Below are 21,877 nucleotides of genomic sequence, written 5' to 3' on the forward strand. Positions count from 1 at the left end.
CACAATAGGGTTGAGGGGTGTGTGTGTGTGCGTGTGTGTGTGTGTCACGGTTTCAGGGTAAATAGAATAAATAGAATGGCGCTGCAGAACATGGGGATACAAAAAGTGAGAGGAAGAAAGAAATTGAAAGGAGGAGAAGTGCAAATTTTTTTAAAGGCAACCAACAAAACAAAGTCAAAAGGAAGGGGGGAACCTCCTCGACTGGAGTACATTGCTTTGTTAGAAAGACAGAGACTCACAAATGAATGACGGAGCGAAAGCTAGAGACTGAGAAAAAAAAAGAGTGCGCGAGACAAAGGCAAAGAGTGTGAGAGGGAGGGAGGGTGTTGGCATTACCCCGTGGTTTCCCTCTCGAGGTGGCTAGATAACATCAATCGTCACGAAACACACACACACACACACACACACACACACACACACACACACACACACACACACACACACACACACACACACACACACACACACACACACACACACACACACACACACACACACACACACACACACACACACACACACACACACACACACACACACACACACACACACACACACACACACACACACACACACACACACACACACACGTCTGCAAGAAGGAGAAGTCTAAAACCTTTAAACAGATTATATGAGACAGGATAAAAAAAGTACAGGATTTCAGGAGAAAATATTACAGTTCCTGAACTTAAGTAATATGGTAACTTCCGCTTCTTCCTTCTTTTCATCCCTCCATCTATAGTACATCCTGAACACCCCCCCATAAATTGCTGTGTGGTGTTTTCAAGTTCTCCCTGTGCATCGGTTTTCTCCATTCATCCAGTTTCCTTAAACACTCTTAATACATGGATTTGAGGCTTACTGGTGTAGATGATGATGTGAACGTGTGACTGTTTCTCCGTTTGCCTTGTGATGGACTGGTCACCTGTCCAAAATCTACCCTGCATTCTCCCATCGTGAGCAGGGATGGATCATCTCCAGTAAGACCATGAGTTTGATAAAGTCTTAATGGAAGATTAATCAATGGATTTATTATGGTGTGCTTGTGCAGCTTAAATCTTAGAAGGTCCCAATTTCTACTTGGAAGACATTCACATAACAATAAATGTAGTGAATAATCTTGTCCACTCAAATTCTGTAAAAATAAAGGTTTTTATCAGTAGTCAGCAAACTCGCAATTGATTTACGTAATATCGTGTACACTATACCTGTGGTTTCTACAGAGAAAGAGGGGAAGCCCCTTCGCACAAACCTTAATCCACAAGCTTCATTTAATATCTATTACATTTTGAGGACTGAGTTCATTTAAAGTGTAAGGACTGAATAAATCAACTAAATGGTTTTACCCTCTACTTCTCCCTGATCCCTGTATTTTCAGTGGTTGATGTGCACAATTCTTAAGCACGAATCTCACTTTGAAAAACCCAAAACATTGCTCTATATGTTTTTCTACGTGACTGTGTGCTATATTTATAGAATAATAGTATATTGTACGTAGCTGTACAGGCTGCCATGTAGAGTGACGTTAAATTTACTATTCACAGGTCATAACTTCAAAGCTTCCCAGTCAATCACAAAGGCTTATTTCAACATAATGACAAATAAAGAGAATGATAAATGAGAGGCAAAACTGCAGAGAAAATGGATCTCTGAACTTGAACGATGGTGATCAAAACATCAGCTTTGTGCTGATCTGTCACAATCCACAGACATGATGAGCAAACCCAAACCTGCACAGGTTGACACACACCAGTGCATGCAAAGATCACACATTTACTAATTAATGTTTTCATGATGAAAAAAAAAAAGTGCATATCAATCATAACTGCATGCGAGTCAAATAAAATAAAAGACAAATAGGCCGTAATGTCTGCCGTCTATTGAAGGACCCTATAAAACAGTAATGCAACATAAAGCACAAGGACACCATAAAAAGCAACCATGCAGCAAAAAACATAAAACAGTGGTGGTGGTGGTGGTGGAGAAGAAGCTCCATGGATGCACAATGCCTATGACAGAGACCTTGAAGACAAGAGATAAACTGTCCAGCATCAAACACACGATTCCTGTCTCCTCGGATGTGCTCTGCCGCTTTAAACGTCACGGCTGAATTCCCACCATCAAAAACATGGGCGCATGGAGGCAATCGTACAGTTTTCTTAAAGGCAGTCTATCGTGAGCCATTCTACAGTCTTGGGACATGGACCTCAGTGTAGTGGACAAAAAAAAAAGAAAAGGAAATGACAGACACACAGAAATGTGACCTGATTGTTCTGTTGCTGTTAACAATGACATGATGTACAAATGTCATTATCGTCCAATCAATGCTGACTTGTTGTGACCTACAAACCCCATTCAATTATATCCACCGAGAGCCAGCTGACAATACACCAACCAGAACTCAGCTGCTGTTTCCCACAGAGAAAAAGCACTAAAGTACCACAGACCAGTAGAAACGGTCCATTGATTATGAACACACATGCAAACACACCCCAAATTTATTTTTTTTTTTTAATAGAAATGACAATTTGGCCAATTTGCTTAGACTAATTGGAAGTCAATAGTGTGAAATCATAAAAAACTAAACCTATTAAACCAACAACCTGGAGCAGGGTCAATTAAATGACAAAGACGGCATGAGTGACAATGACCCTGACCTACGGGGGAATGAAGATAAATGACAGACGGGCGGGACCAACGCGGTGTCGGGCTATGTGTCTGGTTAATATCTCCCTGGGGAGGTTTTGTGAGGCATTGTGGGCTTGAAACATGCTATAACAAAATCTCCATTCAGCCTGGTGAATGGTAATACAGCTCAGAGACTGGCAGCTACTCAGCCGGTGAGAAGTGACGGGGACCAAATTGGATGTAGCACATAATGAGCACACTCAACCTCTCTTACTCTGAAAGGACCCAGCCAGTGGAGGCTTTCTATATGACACACACCTCTTTCAACTGATTTTACATGTCCTAGCACTGTTATATTGCATGTAGTTACTCTCCATAAAATAAATCTTTCGGTGTCAGAGTTTAAATATTTTAATCCTCCTCATATGCTATTGCTGGTGGTGCATTATTGGTGACTCGTTACTCTTATACTTTCAAATTACGACTACTCTGCTTTCTGTAGTGGTCAAGGAAACAGACAACAAGGAGTAAAGAAATAGACCAGCCACAATGAAAATGCACAGTAAGTGGAGCTGAAAACCGCACTGACTTGTAATTATTCTTACTCATTCATCTGAGACCGGCCCACCACTTTCCAGAAACCCAAGCACTCAGAGGGTAGTTTGTCTGTTAGCATGGTGTGGATGAAGACTGCGCCAAAATTAACCTCTCTGGCTGAGCTTAACCAGATCCAGCACTCTCTATTCTTAAAGCCTGGTCGGATTGAATTAGTCAGAGCATTTTGGGCTCCTTCATTCTATTTAAAAGAGTGAGCAGGCTACACTTTGCTCTATATGACGAGCAGAAAAGAAGCAAAGCTAATGAGATTATTTCTAAGTGGGGTATTTAAATATACCCATATTTTGATTTGTGTTTGAGAGGAACTGTGTCACTGCTTAGGTCGATATTCTGGACTGAATTATCTGTGTCACTGCTTGGAAAGTAGGTGGGTTTACGCTTCACAGTCCGTTATCCGGATACTTAATTTCCCACGTTGCTCATCAGTGCGAGTCCCGTTAAGAGAAGCAGACAAGAAACTAGTACAGAATAGAGTCTTTGATGTTTAGGGATAGTCGAAGGTGGAGTGTGTAAGTTTTAGTAGAATCTATCAATGAGTTTGCAGACTGAAAATTTAAAGCTCGTTTTACTCCGGTGACACTACTATGAGATAATCTATGGCAGCATGAAATCCATGGATGTGGTGGTCTGATTATTCACTCTGATCCAATGTAGAAACATGACTGGAGCCACTTTGATGAAGATATAACAAGTGTTAATGTACAGACCTCACCATTCATGTAGCACCCCCACACAACTGTAAAGTTGCTCTAAAGGGAATATACTTCACTTTGAGACTGCTCAGGCCGACAATACAACACGCTGGACGTTGTTGCTTTGTGCATTTGAACACTTTGATTAATTTTAAAGTTCTGAGTGATACTAAAGGATAATCATGACACTGAGTAATCAAATTAAATTTACCATGAGGAATCAAGGAGACAACAGATCGCTTTGAGAACCGTCAAAGACTTCACAGTTAAATGGCTTCATAAATGCATAATTTTTTTGTATAATATTGACAAAAGTGCTCTTCCACGTAATTATGTCAAAATGACATGAATTAAATGAATGAGGCCCCCTTCTTCTTTGCTTGTCCGGCTGCCCGATTTAAACTTGTTTTGTTAAACTTGAAAGCAATAATTAATTCATGTTCCGTTCTATCTGACCCTCTTCAGCATTAAAGGCCAAATTATCACTTGAAACACTTTCATCTTTTTAATTTAAATGGACTGGACCATTTGACCAAACATAAACCGCTGAACACAACACCGTGGTGGACTATAGAGAAAGTGCAGTGTATACTCAGCAGGGATATGGTGACCTGTTTGACACATTCTCACTGCCTGGTTAGCTCTGAATGTCACCCTAATTATGTTAATAATGAGCACAGCCTTATGATAGAGAACACAGGGGACCTGGAAAGAGAGTTAACTGTTTAATAGGCACAATGACGTTGTGCTTCACAGGATTATTAACTGTCTGAACTCACACTGAACCTCGAGCTTGAAGACAAAAGAAATAGAACTTTTGTGTTCAAGTCCACTCGAGCAAGACAAGTCTCAAAAAAATGAAACCTCAGGAATGACAACTAAAATATAAATAGATTTATTTGGGCAGGAAAGACCCCTGGAAGGCCACTGTGGTTTATTTTGGGAAGATTCTGACCACAAATCTAAAAAATAGAAAACACTGGATAACTTAGCGGGAGAAAAAAAACAAAACATTTCCTCTGCATGATGATTCATACATGTTACCAGCGAACGGAGCACAAATAACAAATGAATTCTCTCCACAGAGAAGTGCACTACAACAAGAAACAGAGAGGCTCTCAGTGCATGTCAGTAACCCAACTAACACCATGTTTAGGCCTCTAAAAGACAAGCACATTACCAGTGAAGGTTCACGTGATGTTTCCTCACCGTCACATGATGTACACTACATGTTCATCCACAGCTCCTCCTCAATGAGTACTGACTATTGTGTGTAGCTTAGTACTTTAACAAGCATGCTCTGCTGCAACATTTAGGATGTTTTGTTTTATTTTCAATTCTATATTCAAATGCTTTTATTACAATATAAATGTAAAGCCACACATGTAAAGTGAAGAAAGGTGCACACCTCATTATATGAATCTACATTATCGTAAATCTATCAATCAAATGGAAATTACAGTACATTCAGTTTATTAATGGTCACTTCAGACTGGTGTGGTAGGGTCAGTGTGTGTATGAATCCATCACACCACCTTTAGGTGAGATCTGTCTTCACATAGTCATAGTTACATTTAGTGTAACTCTATTACAGTAAGTGCATCACAAGTGAGGTTGTACAAGTGTGTGTGTGTGTGTGTGTGTGTGTGTGTGTGTATTTGTGTATGCGTGCGTGTCCGAGAGCTTTACCAACGTTTAATTAACTTAAGTGTGTTTTCTCATGAGACAGACGATTTAATTTTGAGGTGATGAGATGCCTTAACGTTAGATTAAGGTTGAGGTTAGAGTTAGGGACCTCTGGTGATACTAGAGCTGTGTGTGCGTGTGTGTGTGTCTTCCTTTCCCTATGGCAGGTAAATGGTACCTCTGTCAGAATTGGCTGGGGGGGTGGGTGGATCTGGTTCTCCTGAGGGAACATTACAGGTGATCATCTGGGAACAAAGAACTGGGTCACTTCTATTTTCCCGCTGCCCCTAATGAAAGACCTCGAGGTTAGAAAGAAAACGAAAGAAAAAAAGCGACGGGCTGAGGGAACTGCTCAAGACGAGGAGAGGTAATGCTCCTCAGGCATTGCGTGTATGATATTCTTTCAGAGTTTAACAGAACACAACTGCTTCACTTTATGATCTTCTCGTTTTCTTACTCCCTCTATGACCTCTGCCCTGCACACTGCGTCTCCTTGCCTATTCAGCTCTCCCGCCTGCCCTCCCTCTCTCTCTCTTCTCCCCTTCCCTCGGGTGTGTTTGACGGACTGATGCTATTATCCCTACCTCCTTCATCCCTCGGTCTTCAAAGGAGGAAGATGACTGTATCTATCAGGCTTTAGTGTGCTTAAGAAAAGCCTCTGGCACTGTAGTGATCCACTCCCAGGCTGAGCCCAGACGGAAAAGCCTTGTGTGTTTTTGACAGAAAAGCAAATTGATAGAGGAAATAATCATATTCCAGCCTTCATTATTTGTACACTTTGTACAGTAGACAGATGCTCCACATTGTTTAAAGTAAATCCAGCTGTGGCCACACGTGGTTTAAACTAGCTGGAGGGAGAAAACCTCAAGACTATGGGAATCACTCTCAGATCAGTTCCGAATAGAAATCAGGCAAATTAAAAGTTGTCGAGCTAGATCTTAAAATAGCAACACAGATGCTCAATCTTCATTTTTACACCTGATGCCCTTCTCTCTACAAGTCACCGAAGTTCAAAGTTCAATCTTAGTCATGTGAACTACCTCAAATACATTGTTAAAGAGGTCCACCAATCTATGACTGGAACCTCTGAAACTTGTGTGAGGAGTGAGAGACGGTTAGACTCTGACCGGCACACCTTCTCTGCAAATATAGAACTTCTCTGTGAGGTTTCAGAGATTTAAAGTTACACACACACACAGGTGGATGTCGTCGCTACACCTTGTCTCAAGAATCAGTCAGTCAATTGGATCACTTTGTTTTCCTATTATTAACAAAGAGCACTCCATAAATCTCTTGTAAAGAAGAACAGTTTTTACACCTCTCAAACATTTCACACGCTGGACGTACTACACCTTGACCATTATTTTTTTTTTTCCCTGTTTTATGTTTATACTCTAATGTCACCACTAAGCATACTTATTTCACGCAGAATTATATACACAGACACACATATATATATATATATATATATATATATATATACACATATATAATAACCTTGTGCTGTGTTTTTTATACAGTCATACACACTCTCTTAGGAATCCTGTACAACACTGAGTCCTCCACCTTCCCTGACACAGCTACGAAGGTTAATTATGACTGGTGCACCGCCCCTTTAACATTTTCCTGTTTGGACACCTCTCAGGAAAACTTGGAACGGTTATTTGGCCACGACATCTGATCTGCAGACAATCTGTAAATATATTGTTCTTTCATCCCATCTAGATACGAACGCACTCGCAGGTTACAATTCCATGACTTGTTTGTTTTCTCTCCGAGCCACTTCCTCCATAATGGCTCTCTCAGACTAGGCTCCTCTGCGGAACAACAAACAGGGGTTTATTTGTTCCGTTCAGCCGAGCGGAGCGCAGATACGTGCTCGTGCTTCACGTCTGGACCAAATACCAGAGACACTGCACTGGAATTCCTCACTTCCCAGTACTGACTCCCACTCCTTTGCATTGTTTGGTGCCTGTGTGCGTCTGTGTTCGACTCCCACACGGTGACATTGTTGCAACGGCCACATCGAGTTCGCCTGAAACCAAGCACTACATGAGACTGGACTTCATCACGACTTCCACATGTTACAGAGACAATTTCCCAGTGAGAATGTTAAAAAATATATATTTATCTGGCATAAATGCGAGAACAATTTGTCCGTTAACTGTAGCTGGCTGAGGCAATATTAATACAAAGTCTGTATTTCGATTATTGCCACTGGACTTCTTCCATATCTCATTACCTTAGCTGAGATAAGCCTGGTGAATCGAGATTCCTGTGGTAATAATGTCTTCAATTAATTATTACATTACACAGAATGACAAGCGCAGAGGATCCTGTTCCCGCCTGCTGCTTCTCACCTCTCAGACCATTTATCGAGTAGAGCAGACGTGAAAAAGAAGCTCATCACGTCTGTCTCTCACCTCTTATTTCTTTCTCTGCTGGTGTCCCCAGATGACTTTGCTTTTATTAAAATTTCTGACGGAGTCTGGATTGTGGTCTCAATAAGTGAGAGTATTACATTTGAAAGCCCAAATCCTGGCTGCGCAGACCTATTCTTAGTACTTTTCAATTTTTCTTCTTTTTCCTGGTGTCTTTCTCCACACAGAGTGACTAAAAGCTTTATTCCACTGGGAGTTTGCTTAAAAAGAAAACCCAAAAAACCCCACGTCATCTCAATGCAGAGCTGTGCGTATTAAACATTCACAGCATTTGAAAGCTTTCAGATCTAACTGTCAAACTTTATGGACCCGGCTCAGATACTGATCTTCACAGGGACTCGTTCTGCTTTAACTATCCTCGACTTTTTGTCCTTCTTCATTCCCGAAACAGCCAATATGCATTTTTAATCATCTACCAGGTATTAATTATTAAGCAGCCAGTGGATTTACTGCTCTTGGCCTGGAGTTAACGGTCCGAGCTGCTATTTCTACCTGCCTTGTGGAAACACTGAGGGTGTGTGAGCAGCTTCACAGCTGCAGGTTGGTACTGGATCAGTGTTTACAGCTTCACCTGCTGATTTTACTGTTTTAAAAGGGACTTCACTTTAATGCTGAATCTATTTAAAAATTAAGGTAAGGACATTTTCAGACCGTGATGAGAGGTCAGACAAAAGGTGACTGGGAAGAAACCAGGATATGGCACAAAGTTTGTTATTGTAATTTGGTGAGCCCAGCAGGGGTCTGCAACCTGTGGCTCAACCACTGAAGCCTCCACAAAATGACATGTACATTTTTGATCGTATTTTCATACCCGATGGTAGAAGTAACACATATCTGCTTGATTTTGTTGTTTTTTTTCCTTGAAATAGTAAAACTGATCAAATTAAAACCCACTAGAAACCCACTGAAATGGAAAATAGAGCCAAAATGCATTAAGAGCAGCTAAAACAACTAAAATTTCTAGAAACAACTTTTACTTTCAAATCTGTGCTGCCTGAGTCCAATTGATTGTAACTACAGTCAAAACATGGAAATTTGATTTTGCACAACCAGGAAAAATGTTTATATCTAAAGGCCATAATTTGGTGAAATTAATGATGTACTGAAATATCCCCTCTTGCCAGTTATTAACCGATTCCTTTTTTGAAAAATCATGACCCAGATGAAAACTCCCTGAAGTCAGTGGTAGAGTTGCAGTTATTTTCCTTCCTGATCACTGTGCCAAGTGTTAGTGTTGACATAAGGGATTTGGCCTTAATAATTCCAAACCCCTGACAGCAACTACCTTTAACTGTGGGTTCTGCTTAAAAAGAACCGCCAAGCGGTCTTAAACTCAGGTTAGCTTCCCTTTGCCAGGTGTGTCTTTTGGTGTCTGAATGTAGTTCACCAAAGGTATTTGGTTGCTGCTTATTCTCACTGCCATTAGGTCATTAATTCACATCTTTGAAGAGTTATTATCGTCCAGATTACAGAGCATCTTCCTTCAACTAATGGATATAACTTCACACAGTGCTCACAGCTCAGTCACAGCTGGACTGATTCAGAGGATTAATTATGGCGCCATTTACATTAACCCTTTTTGCATTTTCATTGGCGAGTACACAGACATTATGGTGGACAGACGACAAAAGTTGAATTCCTATATTTCGGGCGACTCAACAACAAAATTACCAAGTCCCAGGAGAATATGGAGTCATGCCACTCGGGAGGTCGCCGTTGTTAACTATTTACCTATGGCCGTGTTGCAAATTCGCAATTGCAGCATTTCACTAAAGTTGTGTTTTCCTCATTTATGGAGCATTTAAAAAAAAAATAAAAAATTCCACTGTGGGAGCCATTTTTAAAAAAGTTGCATTTACTGGGGTTCCAAGCTCTGTTGCTGTGTAAATAGCCAGAATACAACAACTTTTTCCATTTTCACTTTGAAACGTTGTGTAAACGGGCCAAAAACTAGTTTCTTTTGTTTGCAATTAACCAGTAAAATCACTCAACTACTTTTAAAGAAGCAACTTGGAGCTCTAATATATTACAATTGTTCAGTCACTTAGAAAGTTATTTTGTACATACAAGAGTGCACAGTACAAGCGCTCGTATGAGCCAGTTCAGCATCAGTGACTCTGATTGATCAGACTGTGATAAATCATTCGCGCACGCAAACACACCTACACATCTTGTTCAACACATGCTTCTGCAATTTGCACTGCAGTCTCAAACTGTCTGACTTGTGTCCGACACAGAAAATAACACAACCCAGATACAGTGAGGCAAGGTGGAAGTCAATCATAAGACTTTTCAAATGTGACCAGTAGGATTTAAAGATAGCAACGCCATAGAAACATTTTCACATTTGCCGCATCGCAATGCCTGCAGACACACTGATAAACAGTTCATGGTGTGAATGAGAAAGGAGATGTTGAGGTGGATGTAAGCGCCGTTCACAACCTCTCCTCCTTTGATTTGGAGGTAATAACCCCCGAAAATCAAAGCAGTGCGAGACGGTGTTGAGTTGTGATCCTCACCACAGAAATAGAAGAAAGAAAAAAAAGTGATTAAAGTGGGATGGTTTGATGTTGATTATTAGAAAACTGTACATTTCAAGAGAGGGACATAAAGGACACTGTTTCTTTAATAAAGAAGTGGCTGGATACCAGCAGGAGTTGACTCACCAGGACTCTGTTCTCCATCTTGTCTCCTTTGATCTCCAGTTTGACTCTTTTCCTCAGTGACAGCTTCACCTTCCTCCCCACTGCATCCCTCACACTCTCTGTACAAAGGGGAAGACAGACGAGGAATGTGAGCAGCGATTCAGACTTGAGTGGAAAATCTGGCAAAAATGTAAATGTAATTATACATAAAAGTATAAACTCATTTGCTACCAGATGTATTTTGTAGAGCTTTCCTTATGCAGTCTTCAGAAAGGCTCATCAAGTTATCAAAAGAATTTCAACTTTTTACTTTTCTCCCCAGACACACGTCAGGGCACCTTTTTTCCACGAGGAATATCACCCAATACTCATACTTACTTGTTAAAATGAGCTTTGACAGAACGCATGTTTTCAAAATCAAACACTTTTGTGGCTTTTTTCATCATTTGTTGTGAGATGTGAAGCTCACAAGAGTAAAAGAGAAAACAAAAATGTGAATAAACAATCCTAAAAAAAAATATTTTTAAGAAGATTTGTCAAATTCCTCAATTTCTATAAATATATTACTGCGCAGAATGTTTAGGTTGTGGGAGAAAAGGAGGTTTTTGAAATCTCTTGATGCAAATTGAAAAGTTTTTCATTCTTCAGTTCACAACACACGTGGAACAGTTATTGACAGTTGGGTTCAGATCCTTTTGTCTCTCCACTTTAACTCAAACAGACGTTGTGTTAGAATCAGAGCAGTGCGAGTGGCACGCCATCATTACCAGCAGTCCTTGTCTACTTACTTCTTACACACTGGCTGTATATTAGATTCTTCTTTTTTGCCGTTAAAAAACAACCCAATATACGTTTAAGAACAACGAAACGAACATAATTCAGCCACTGGCTGTATGTTTGAGGTTGTTTCCCTTTGCTGCAGAATAAGTCTGGAGCCAATCACAAACCTTGTGAATAGGTAGTTTTATATTACACAAGACTGAAAGAGCTGCGCGATATATGCCCCAAGTATTGCAATATGATTTTCAACAAAATATAAATTCTAAGTAGATGAATGTAACACCTATGCTTCAAGATATGTTCATCCAAATTGCAGTGACCTTTCTCTCGCCGTCAACATACACCAGCTGTGACGGGGTGTTTTGTTGCTTTCATGGCGAGAGACTGAAATGGCAAAAAACATAAATGGTCAAGACAAGTTACAAAGACCTGAAAACAGGACTTAATAAAAGAGCAGGTGAACTGAGACTGAAGATCAACGTGACTCACAGCTCAAAGTTCATGTACACAACACCAATATACAGAATGACAGAAGAAGATGAAGAAAGAAGCACACCTCCTTAGGAAAGCAAGACAGGATGTGTTTACTCGAGGCGCTTGAGACGAGCAAAGAAAAACTCCCAGCTCATCCTGCCTGCATGAAGAGGTAAACCAGAGAAGTAGTAGCCAGGGGAAAGGACAGACTGTCCCCTCCTGAAACATCCAAGGACCAAGGAGTACTCACAGAACAAACCCACCAAGTGAAGGAGGAGGCTTTTATATACACATTTGTAAACAGAGCCATGGGTTTTGTTCAGTTCATGAAATGGGGAGTTTCACAAATTTAGATAATCAAACAATTGGGACTTGAGTCCCTCCGCCCCCAAAAAAAAGATGCACCGTGGGTTCCTGAGCAAGACTGTCGGCTGCCACCTGTTCCCCTTGAGTGCTGCTACCGATGTGTCAATTCAGGTAGGAAATATTCCCCTCTGGGGATTAATACAGTGCTATAAATTTCAACGGAAAAAATAAAAATATTAGCAATCTGTAGTTTTTCCTCTGTATGAAGGTAAAAGTGTAGATGTGATTCAACGATAACTTAACAGAGTCAGGTTTTTTATCGTTTTCAAATGTCCCCACCTTCGCAAAGGCTACTGTAATACAGTCAACAGTTTAGAAAAGGCTAAAAACTATGAAAGTGTGATCTATAAGTAAAGTCCATTCACCATAAACAGAGTCACTCCTTCAATGAGTTAAGCCATTTGTGATTGATTGTTCATCACCACTGAAAGTGTCCACAGCCAAAGAGCTGGCTCAGATAGCAGAACTGGGTCAGCCGCCTCTGCACACTGCTAATTCCCCCCCCCCCGCACACACCCCCACCGGTCTGCAGCTGAGTGTCTGTACAACATGTGTCTGACACAGGCTGGGATTCTGTACGTGTACATCTGTGCCGGCATGCATGTAGCCTCGCCTACAGGCCTCCTCACATCATCACCAGATCAAAGTGGAAGTAATAATTAGGTAACGTTCCAAACGGCTCATCTGACAGCCTTAAGCTTTCTAAATAAACAAGCACTGAAGAGGAGCAAAATGTCAGCACGGAGCCCAAAGAGCTGCACAGACGTCTCCTGTTGGTTCCTCCTCAGAATGAGGCCTTGTCTGCTTTAATGAGCCGGGGCAGGCCTTTGTCTCATATAGAAGAAGAAGAAGAAAAAAAAAAAGTCATGACACTTGTGCATAATATTTCTGCCATTTTTATTTCATTTTTTTTAAATAACTGTAACAGAAGTATATATCCTAACCAGCCAGCTGCTCAACTGCCCTGAGCTTGTGTTGAACATGAGCACCGAGTCACAAGAACATTTGAATTTCAGCAGGTAAAGCGGGAGACCTACGGTTTCATGAAGCCACCAACAAACTTTTCACCAACCAGCAAAGTCACAACTCAGTTTATTGACACAAACTCAACCCAGATGTGTCTTCTGATGAGTCGTCGTTTTAGAATATTTGGGGTTCAGTAATGGAATGTTGATTTGTTTAACCCCAATGAAAATGACTGACAATGCGTTTGAACTAAAGCTTGCATCTGCACACTCAGTACTCCGTACTGATACAATGCACATGCATAGCCGTACACCACAAACAGCTGGATAGTGGCGCAAGTGTTAAAAAAAATAAAAGTTTGCATAGCAAGTCTCATCAATTCCACTGAAACGCAATAATAAATGATCGGGGACTATTTCGGATTAACATCAACTGTTCAACTCTGCAGTCAAGCTCTTGTGCGGCCTGAATGTGGAGTGAAAACATCTGCATTAGACTCACGTGTTTGTAGGCTGCATGGTAACGTAATAGTTCGCGCCTTTACCTCACTGCAAGGAAAGATCTGGTTTGAATCTGCCATCTGTACGAGCCCTGCTTGTAAGAATTTACATGTTCTTCCTGTACCTTTATGGGTTTTTTTCTCCAGAATTCTTGTTTGGAGACTGGGAGCTTAACTATGAAGAAATAAAAACAACATCTGCCCACGATAAATCATTAAGACGCCAAACCTTTGTTTTCAAGATGGCTGGGGGTAATTTGACACCTTAACATAAACCGCTATAATTCAAAGTTTTCCTGCTATTTCAATGACTCAAACAAACAGCTCTGCCACTATGTTGTCTGGGTGTATAAAGGTCTGCTGGGATTGTAAATAAATGCAGCAACGCATTTTGGTTTATGAGAGCAGGTTCACTTGATATATTGTTGTCTGACCTGTGTTGAAGTTATGTTTTCATAGTTAAAAAAAATCCAATAAAGAGAGGCATGGGAATGCAGAATAAGGCAGGTAGGCTTCAGTGTGAGTTTGTGTCTCAGCCCCGTCATGGATCATTGATCCCCACCTTTACCCTATGCAGACTGGGATAGGCTCCAGCCACCCCAGTCTGCATAAACACGAGTGGTTGTGTTCTTCTGGTCATAAGAAGAAAAAAAGAAAAGATTAAAATAGAAAGAGTTGCAAGATTTCTCTTTTTTTTAAACACAGAGATGGAGGAAAAACTGCTGCTGTAAGTTTTCAGAAGATACAACAACCCGGTGTTCTCTGTTGTGTTGCTCTGTTTCACTGTGCTGATTGAGTTGCATAATTTCTTTGCCATATTACTTAAGATATTTTATAGGTGACCTACAAACCACCGTTTTGATAGTACTAATACCTCTGAAAGTGTTTCAGTATAAAATTAGAACAATTTCCAGATATGTACGTCTAAATTTTTGTAAGTCCCACGAAAGCTGTTAACATCCTCATTTAATCCCATGCTGCTCTTCAATAACAAGACGAAGCATAAAGAAGGGGAAGCCCAAAAACCACAACTCAGCAGAGAAAAGTCCGATCTTATTACTTGTATGTGCAGCATGCCACGAGAAATGCTGCATCATTCACAGGCACCATGAATGTTTAGAACAATGACTGGCTATATTGCACGTCCAGACAACAGCAAGTGACAAAAGATCATGACAAAATAGAAATCCCATGTGTTAAGTGTGCAAAAAATAAAAAAAATTTAAAATCCCACTGTTTCCAATGATGGGCTCACGATGCAAAGAACTGAGCTCAGGGTCCAGGACGGATCTTTAAGCAGCTGCGCTTGTATTGCAGAAAGAGACGCTGATCAAACCACATGACAAGTCTTATCCTGTCCCATTTAAAACATACTGATCATTAATTCAAAAAGGACTAATGAGATGCATGTACTCATCTAAAATTAATTCCTGAGCATGAAAGATGTGACAGTCAGGAGATTTCAATGACATTATCATTGTTAAATCTCCTGAACCTGTGGTGGATCAGACCAACACCTCTGATGATACATGAAAAAACATTTTTTTAAACTCTCGTGGTCCGAATCTTTGGAAAAACAACAGCAAGTTCAATCAAAATTTTATTCATGATATTGACCCACATACATTTCTACTCCACCAGGAAGGATTGACTTCACCTCCACTGACATTTATCCAAACAGATAAGACTTTTATACCTGTGTTCCTGTGTTGAAGAACCAATTGCATTTAATAGAGGTGGCTCGCTGTCATGTTCTGTGTTTAATAAACGCATCACAGGTGACTGCATGATCCAACAATATTTCCTGTACCACCTTTGTGCTTCACAATGAAAGAAGGGTCCACACTGCCCGCACCCCCACCCCCACCCCACCCCCATTAATCCTCAGTGTCCCAGCAGGAACGGGTCACCAGTCCATCATAAGGCAAACAGAGTAGGATAGTTGCACACTCACATTCACGCCTATGAGCAATTTAACATCACCATTTAACTTCAAATTAGACTGGAGGAGGAAACTGGGAAAATCCATAGAGAACCCATGCACAGGGAGAAAATGTAACCTCTGCACATTATTGACTGAACCGTGTATATTCTCACTGGGAGGCAAAAGCAACAACCAGCCAACCATCTGTGGGCCAATATTGTCTTGTGTGTGAGAAATGAAGGCAGGGAAGGAGCCTGGCTTATCCAACATTACACCATGGTGTCAAAAACAACAGTAGTTTCCCCAAACAAAGAGACCCTGAGCTTCAACCAGCCAGTCGGTGAGCACAAACACAGTGAGGAGCGAGCCATGAGAACAGGACCGGGAAAATCCTTCGGTGTGGGGATGTCCGAAGAGACTGAGGTTACTGCGTGCTAAAATCACTCTATAATAAGTTCTGTGCACGGCTCAGACAGTCTGACCACTCACATCTAAACTATTCAGCTTTTCTTCCTAATATAGGCTGCAGTCCACTTCCCATTGACCACACACACACACACACACACACACACACACACACACACACACACACACACACACACACACACACACACACACACACACACACACACACACACACACACACACACACACACACACACACACACACACACACACACACACACACACACACACACACACACACACACACACACACACACACACACCTTGTGGCAGAGCTCCTTTTATAAACAGCACTAAGCTTTATTGCACTGACAGCTTTAACAGCCACATAAAGTCCATGGAGAATAACGTACACCATGTTTATGATGTATGAGGCAACGTGTGTGGGGACATTACAACTCTAAACGTCTCAGAATCGTTGTCAGGTTGTAAGATTTTAGTGGCTGCCGAGAGAAATGTGAAATAAGTAAGATAAAGTTCTTATGAATACAACTGTTACTCTGACTGCTTTTGAAGCATATATTTATTATTTTGAGGCATCAAGCCTACAACTAATGCAGTCGTGAAAATGTGCTTTAATTTTGGTTTGACTTTCAATTGTGTTTTCATCAGGGTTTATTCTAATTAGATGTATATTCTAATGCGGAGCAATAATGTCAAATCATTCATAGTTACTGGGGGAGGACAATGCCATTCTGCCTCAGAGCAGTAAGTTTGACTGTATTTCTGGACCGGAGATAATGGATTATAACAACGCGAGTAGAAACTTGTTGGCACAATAAGCACGAGCACAGATTTGTGATGGAGGGAGTCTCTCGGTGATTGTTCCAGTCTGCACACATGGCTTCTAATCTGCGTCTTACCCACGAGCTCTTTCGGGACCTCTGACACTTCCTCGCTCATTTTCCCGCTGAAGATTAAATCCAATGCAGCCGCAGAAAGAGTCAGTCAGCACATCGATCCGCCTCAAAATGTGGGTGAAAGAACAAGAGAGAAAGAAGAGAGAGGAAAAGAGTCAGGTGGTGCGTCCCTCCCCGGTTACATGCTCCTCTCCTCCTCCTCGCGCGCCGTCCGGACAATGTATCCGTGCATCCCCGGTCAAACGTGGCGGCTTCCAGGGGCGCTGCGGTGTGAAGAGAAGGGAAGAATGACCAGCTAAAGTCTCCTCAAAATCATGTTGGAGGAAAGAAAAGAGCACGCCTCACGCGCTTCCTCCGGTGGCCGCGGTTCCTACCGTAAAGCTGTCGGTGGTACAGTAGCAGCAGCCAATGGTGGGAAACGGGGCCCCGCCCCGCTCCGTGATGCGACAGCCGGGGAGAGCCGGTGTGGCGTGGCGTGGTGGGAGGGAGAGGAGGAGGAGGCGGGGAGGGAGAGAAGGGGGGAGGGAGGGGCGGCGGACCGGTATTAATGAGCTGGCGTCCTCACCGGCTGACAACCGGAGACCTCTAGTGGTCCGACAGGAGCTGCGACACGCGCCACACCGTGACTCCCGTTTCTGTACTACAACTCCCAGCAGGGAGGCTCGACACTGATCCTGGAGACCCACGGACTGGGAGAACTCTCCCTATAGGACATGGTGGATACACGAGGCTGCTCTGGGGCTGCGTTTGTCAAGTTGTAATGTAAAGTTGTATTATTCAGTCTCGAGACGAGGTCTTGGTTTTGACTTGGCTTCAGTCCTTAAAGTCTCGGTCTTTTCTCAGCCTTGGTCTTTGGTCCCAGCCCCAAATTCTTCTTGGTCTTGGTCTTAACTCGGCCTCGGTCCCTGAGAGTCTCGGCTTTGTCTTGGTCTTGGTCTTGGGATGCTCTGGACTTGGCCTTCACGTGGTCTCAGATTAACTTGTCTTGACTGGAACATTTCTGTAATATGAAATGAACAATGACGAAGTTTGCTTGATGATATATGTGTCGACATATTTCACTGTTGCAATCAGTTAATTCTTTATTTTCAAAATGACACATGCCAGGGTGTTATCTAAGTATCAGCACTTACACCCTCCTGAAAGAAATCGGGGATATTACTTCTCTTGGCGTATAACTTGCAGGAGCAGCGGTCCGCCACTGTATGGTGCTCGGGGAGGTATTTGGGTCAAAGTTCCTGTTCAGGAAACCTGAAAAGTTCTGATACCAACTAATTCTGCTTCTCTGACCTCGAGGCCGTCACCACAACACTCTGCCACCTGTGAGGGGCGTGTACCATTCACACATGATAAAATATTTCTAAAAGCATCATAGTGACAAAAATCGCCTGTATTCCATCATTTGTGGCTTAAAACCTCTGAAATGGAGGCCTTTGTCACTGGAATACTATAAAAGATTGGCTTCATGCACTACTGTCCTTGTGTATAATGCAACATCACTCCAAATACTCGAATTAGTATTACTGTAATAATGGCTTACGAACAGGAATATTAGACATCTTGGACAAGCAAGGCTGCAAAACATACAAGCAGCAACAGTGATCTTAATTTAACAATTTGATAATGTAAAATATTATTGCCAGTTATAAATAAATAAATAAATAAATAAATAATGCCTGTAGAACTTGTCCATTCGCATTAACCTGTTAAAGACATATCTGGCGCCATCTTGTGGTGTTTCATTAAACTTACAAGATGCAACGGATCACATTTTGTCCTTTATTTTGCAGTTTCACACGACAGATAAATCACACGTTACACATTTCTGATCTTAAAGTTCTAAAGCAAATGTTCGTCTCAAGTACAGTTTCCATGCAATTCATGAAAAAAAAAAAATACATTCATTTTGTTTGTTTTTTTTGTTTCGTCTTTACTTGTAAAAAGCCTAGAAAATAAAGACCCTTCCACTTTTGAACTTTGATGTTTTTCCTGTAATGGATATAGAACAATAGTACTTTTTTTTTTTTGCAAACTTTTGTATGTTTGCATTTAAACTACAACAGTCTTTGTCAGCAACTGAATTGTGGTTTTTTTGCGTCAAAAACTCAAGGTACAGTTTGGACTGAGCTTCTTAATCTCGCTGAATCGCTTCTTGAGTCTTTCTGCGGTGAAGCTGAGTTGACAATGTCTCAGCATCTGACGCATTTTTCTCAACTGTTCCTCGGGAGCCTTGTGCAGCCACTTTCTGATCTGCTCCTGGAGAGGACCTCTCTGTTTGGAAACTGGCCTTTCAGTCATGCACCCCTCGTCCTCCTCCTCTTCATCCTCTGGGTCATTGATATACCTGTTGCAGGGAGTGAAAGGTAAGCATTGTGTCTGAAGCAGGAGTGGAAAGAGCAGTAAAAATATATACTCAAGTACAACTGTTGTTGCTTGAGTAAATACTCAAACTATCTTGGTTGTTAAAAAAAAAAAAAAAAGCGTCAGTTAGTTTTTGACTGCGTTGTCAATTGAATTGTATTTAATTTAAAGAGCATTTCACAGACAAACAATAATGTATTTTTAAAAAGAGGTCAGATTGCTTGAATTAATACTGTGGGCCTACTTGTTTAAAAACACTTTAGAGTAGGAAAGTAGTAAATATAGATAGAACTTTTTTGGTAATTTTGGACTTCCGCCAGAATTAGCAGTAAAGACACAAAGAAAGGCATGGGTGGAAGAAATGAAAGCTAAAGTTACATCTGAAACGTTGGCTCACCTGATGACAAATTTCCTTATTTTCCCAACGCGCATTTTGTGCAGGAATCCTGAGAGGAACGTCCTCAGCGTCTCACCTGGAGGAGAGTGGTGAAATGCAAACTAACGTAAAGCTGGTTGATGGCTGTCAAATGCAGTCACCGTTGGCAGGAACGTCACAGCTCACTTACCCCCATTTGCCAGATCCTGGCAGGAGCCGCACACTGTGTCGTGGTACACGGAGCCTTGGAGGAGTGCTATCTGTCCACTCGCACACTCTTCATGTCTGACACACGAGTCGAGCGAAGAAGTTGAAGTGGAGTAAAAACCCTCAGAACACTTTTCACAAACGGTGTTCATTGTCAATGAACCTAAGAGGGAAGAAGGTGAAGGCGAAGGTGATCAGCACTTGGTTTACGTCACTTATGTCCCATTTTGAAAAGGCTGAAGTATGAAACTAACTATGCTGTGTAAAGAGCATAATAAGAATAACATGGATAATAAACATTGATTATTGATTATCAAGCCCCAAAAGGATCCACTTTTTAATTAAATGTAATCATTCTAATAAAGTCAGACATTACATGACCTATCCACTAAAAGATTATAATTAACAGGAACTGTCATTTTTGTATTATTATATTGTAAAAAAAAAAAAATCCCATGTTTTTCTTTACTTATAATTTAGGATTGGGGTAAAATTATTTTATTTTCCAAGGAATATGCCTCCAGATATCTATTGGCCCTTTGTGAGTTCCACATATGAACTCCATGAGGAAATGGAAATAACTATTATTAATACTCTCACAGTAGTATTTTTAGTACTTGACCTTTTTCCTGTATATTTTACTCATAGCCTAAAGTAAGACCACACAATCTTCCTTGCTACTTTTAAAATCATAAGCCACTACTGAATACATATTTAACCTATTTTCTAAGCAAAACAATTATTTATTTAATGGGAAAAATAATCTTTTTGATGATGTTACAACAGCATATTTTATGGCCTGTCTGGGAGATGTGATTTACATGCAGAGATGTATCTAAAGTAATATGTTTGAAAGGAATGTTTTATACTATTTCTTGAGTATTTTCACTCGTATTTTGTATAGTTTTAGCTATAGAACTTGACTAGAAATGGTCAGTACTCTGCCATCTCCAGGTACCCAGCGGTGGGTGGAGATGCTGTGCACTTTGTAAAAAGCTAAATTTACAACATGATCTTTGAGATGACTTATAACTTGAGGCATAAGTATACAAACATCTAGTCTAGCCTATGAAAAGACATTACCTTTGGTATGAACACCGTATCCGGGGCCGCATTCTGAGTGTGGGATGCAGAAGTCATCAGCCGAGAAGAAGCCCTCTTTGCACCGGCAGAGCCTGTCGCTGGTCGGGGAACACTCCCTCTCCACCTCCTGGTTCCCAGTGCAGAAGCTGTGGCAGTACAGACACCTGGGCAGGTAGTTCCACAGCTCTGTGAAGTACTCGCTGGGACAGGCGGCACACTGTGTCTGGGTGGTGGCGGTGCAGTCAGCCACCATGTGAGTGCCTGGGGCACACCTGTTGCACTGGAGGGTCTTCCCGGTCACAGGGTCTTGGTGCAAATACTTGGGGATGGAATCCACCACCGAGGCAGTCGTGTGGAGGCCGGAGAGGAGGAACAGAGAGGGTAACAGGAGCTGAGGAGAGGACCAGGATTACTGTAGATGCATTTAAATTACCCAGTGATCACTGCTGAAGAAGAAACATGAGGTGGCAATACTTGGGGTGGTTTCTCAAGAATTCACATGCTTTAACAGGTTTTGTCTCTTAAGCTCCACATCTACTGTATGTGAAAATACTGTTCCAAGATTATCCATATTGACATAAACAAATAACACCAGCAAACCGACAGTTTATATACAGTATATTCAACTGACCATCTTATATATTATAAACAAAATGTCAAACCTCACTGATAAACTTCAGAAGATGATTTTCAGGAGTACTCACCATGCTCATGGTGTCCTCACTTCAGTCAGACGGGGTTTGACAGCAGAATGTGATTCATTTTATAGTCAAATGTTTGAAAAAGGGAAGTTAAATTCTGAGTGG

General features: G+C 41.3%; 2 protein-coding genes across 3 annotated transcripts in view; both read right to left on the reverse strand.

Annotated features, from left to right (window-relative positions):
- LOC308114928 (F-actin-uncapping protein LRRC16A-like) overlaps positions 1-17,427 on the reverse strand; it is a 65,735-nt gene extending 48,308 nt beyond the window's left edge. The window contains exons 1-2 of the mRNA XM_080472195.1: positions 17,048-17,427; positions 10,732-10,829 (exon numbers count right to left, since the gene is read on the reverse strand). Coding sequence (XP_080328321.1) covers positions 10,732-10,829; positions 17,048-17,087 — 138 coding nt within the window. The 5' untranslated portion in view covers positions 17,088-17,427. The remainder of the gene's footprint in view (positions 1-10,731; positions 10,830-17,047) is intronic.
- A 1,382-nt stretch (positions 17,428-18,809) lies between these two features.
- LOC308114112 (tumor necrosis factor receptor superfamily member 21-like) lies at positions 18,810-21,850 on the reverse strand. 2 transcript variants are annotated; one of them, XM_080470768.1, is made up of 6 exons: positions 21,776-21,808; positions 21,344-21,462; positions 21,072-21,235; positions 19,972-20,151; positions 19,803-19,878; positions 18,810-19,388 (listed from the first exon to the last, which is right to left on the reverse strand). In XM_080470768.1, exons 1-6 carry the CDS (start codon positions 21,782-21,784, stop codon positions 19,142-19,144), a joined length of 795 nt encoding a protein of 264 aa, XP_080326894.1. In that variant the 5' UTR covers positions 21,785-21,808; the 3' UTR covers positions 18,810-19,141. The 2 variants fall into 2 exon arrangements, with proteins under 2 accessions (XP_080326894.1, XP_080326893.1); XM_080470767.1 differs by having other exon boundaries at positions 21,072-21,462; positions 21,776-21,850.
- Between the last annotated feature and the right edge of the window lie 27 nt (positions 21,851-21,877).

This window comes from Lipophrys pholis (assembly GCF_963383615.2).
Source record: "Lipophrys pholis genome assembly, chromosome: 9".
In the NCBI taxonomy this organism is placed as follows: domain Eukaryota; kingdom Metazoa; phylum Chordata; class Actinopteri; order Blenniiformes; family Blenniidae; genus Lipophrys; species Lipophrys pholis.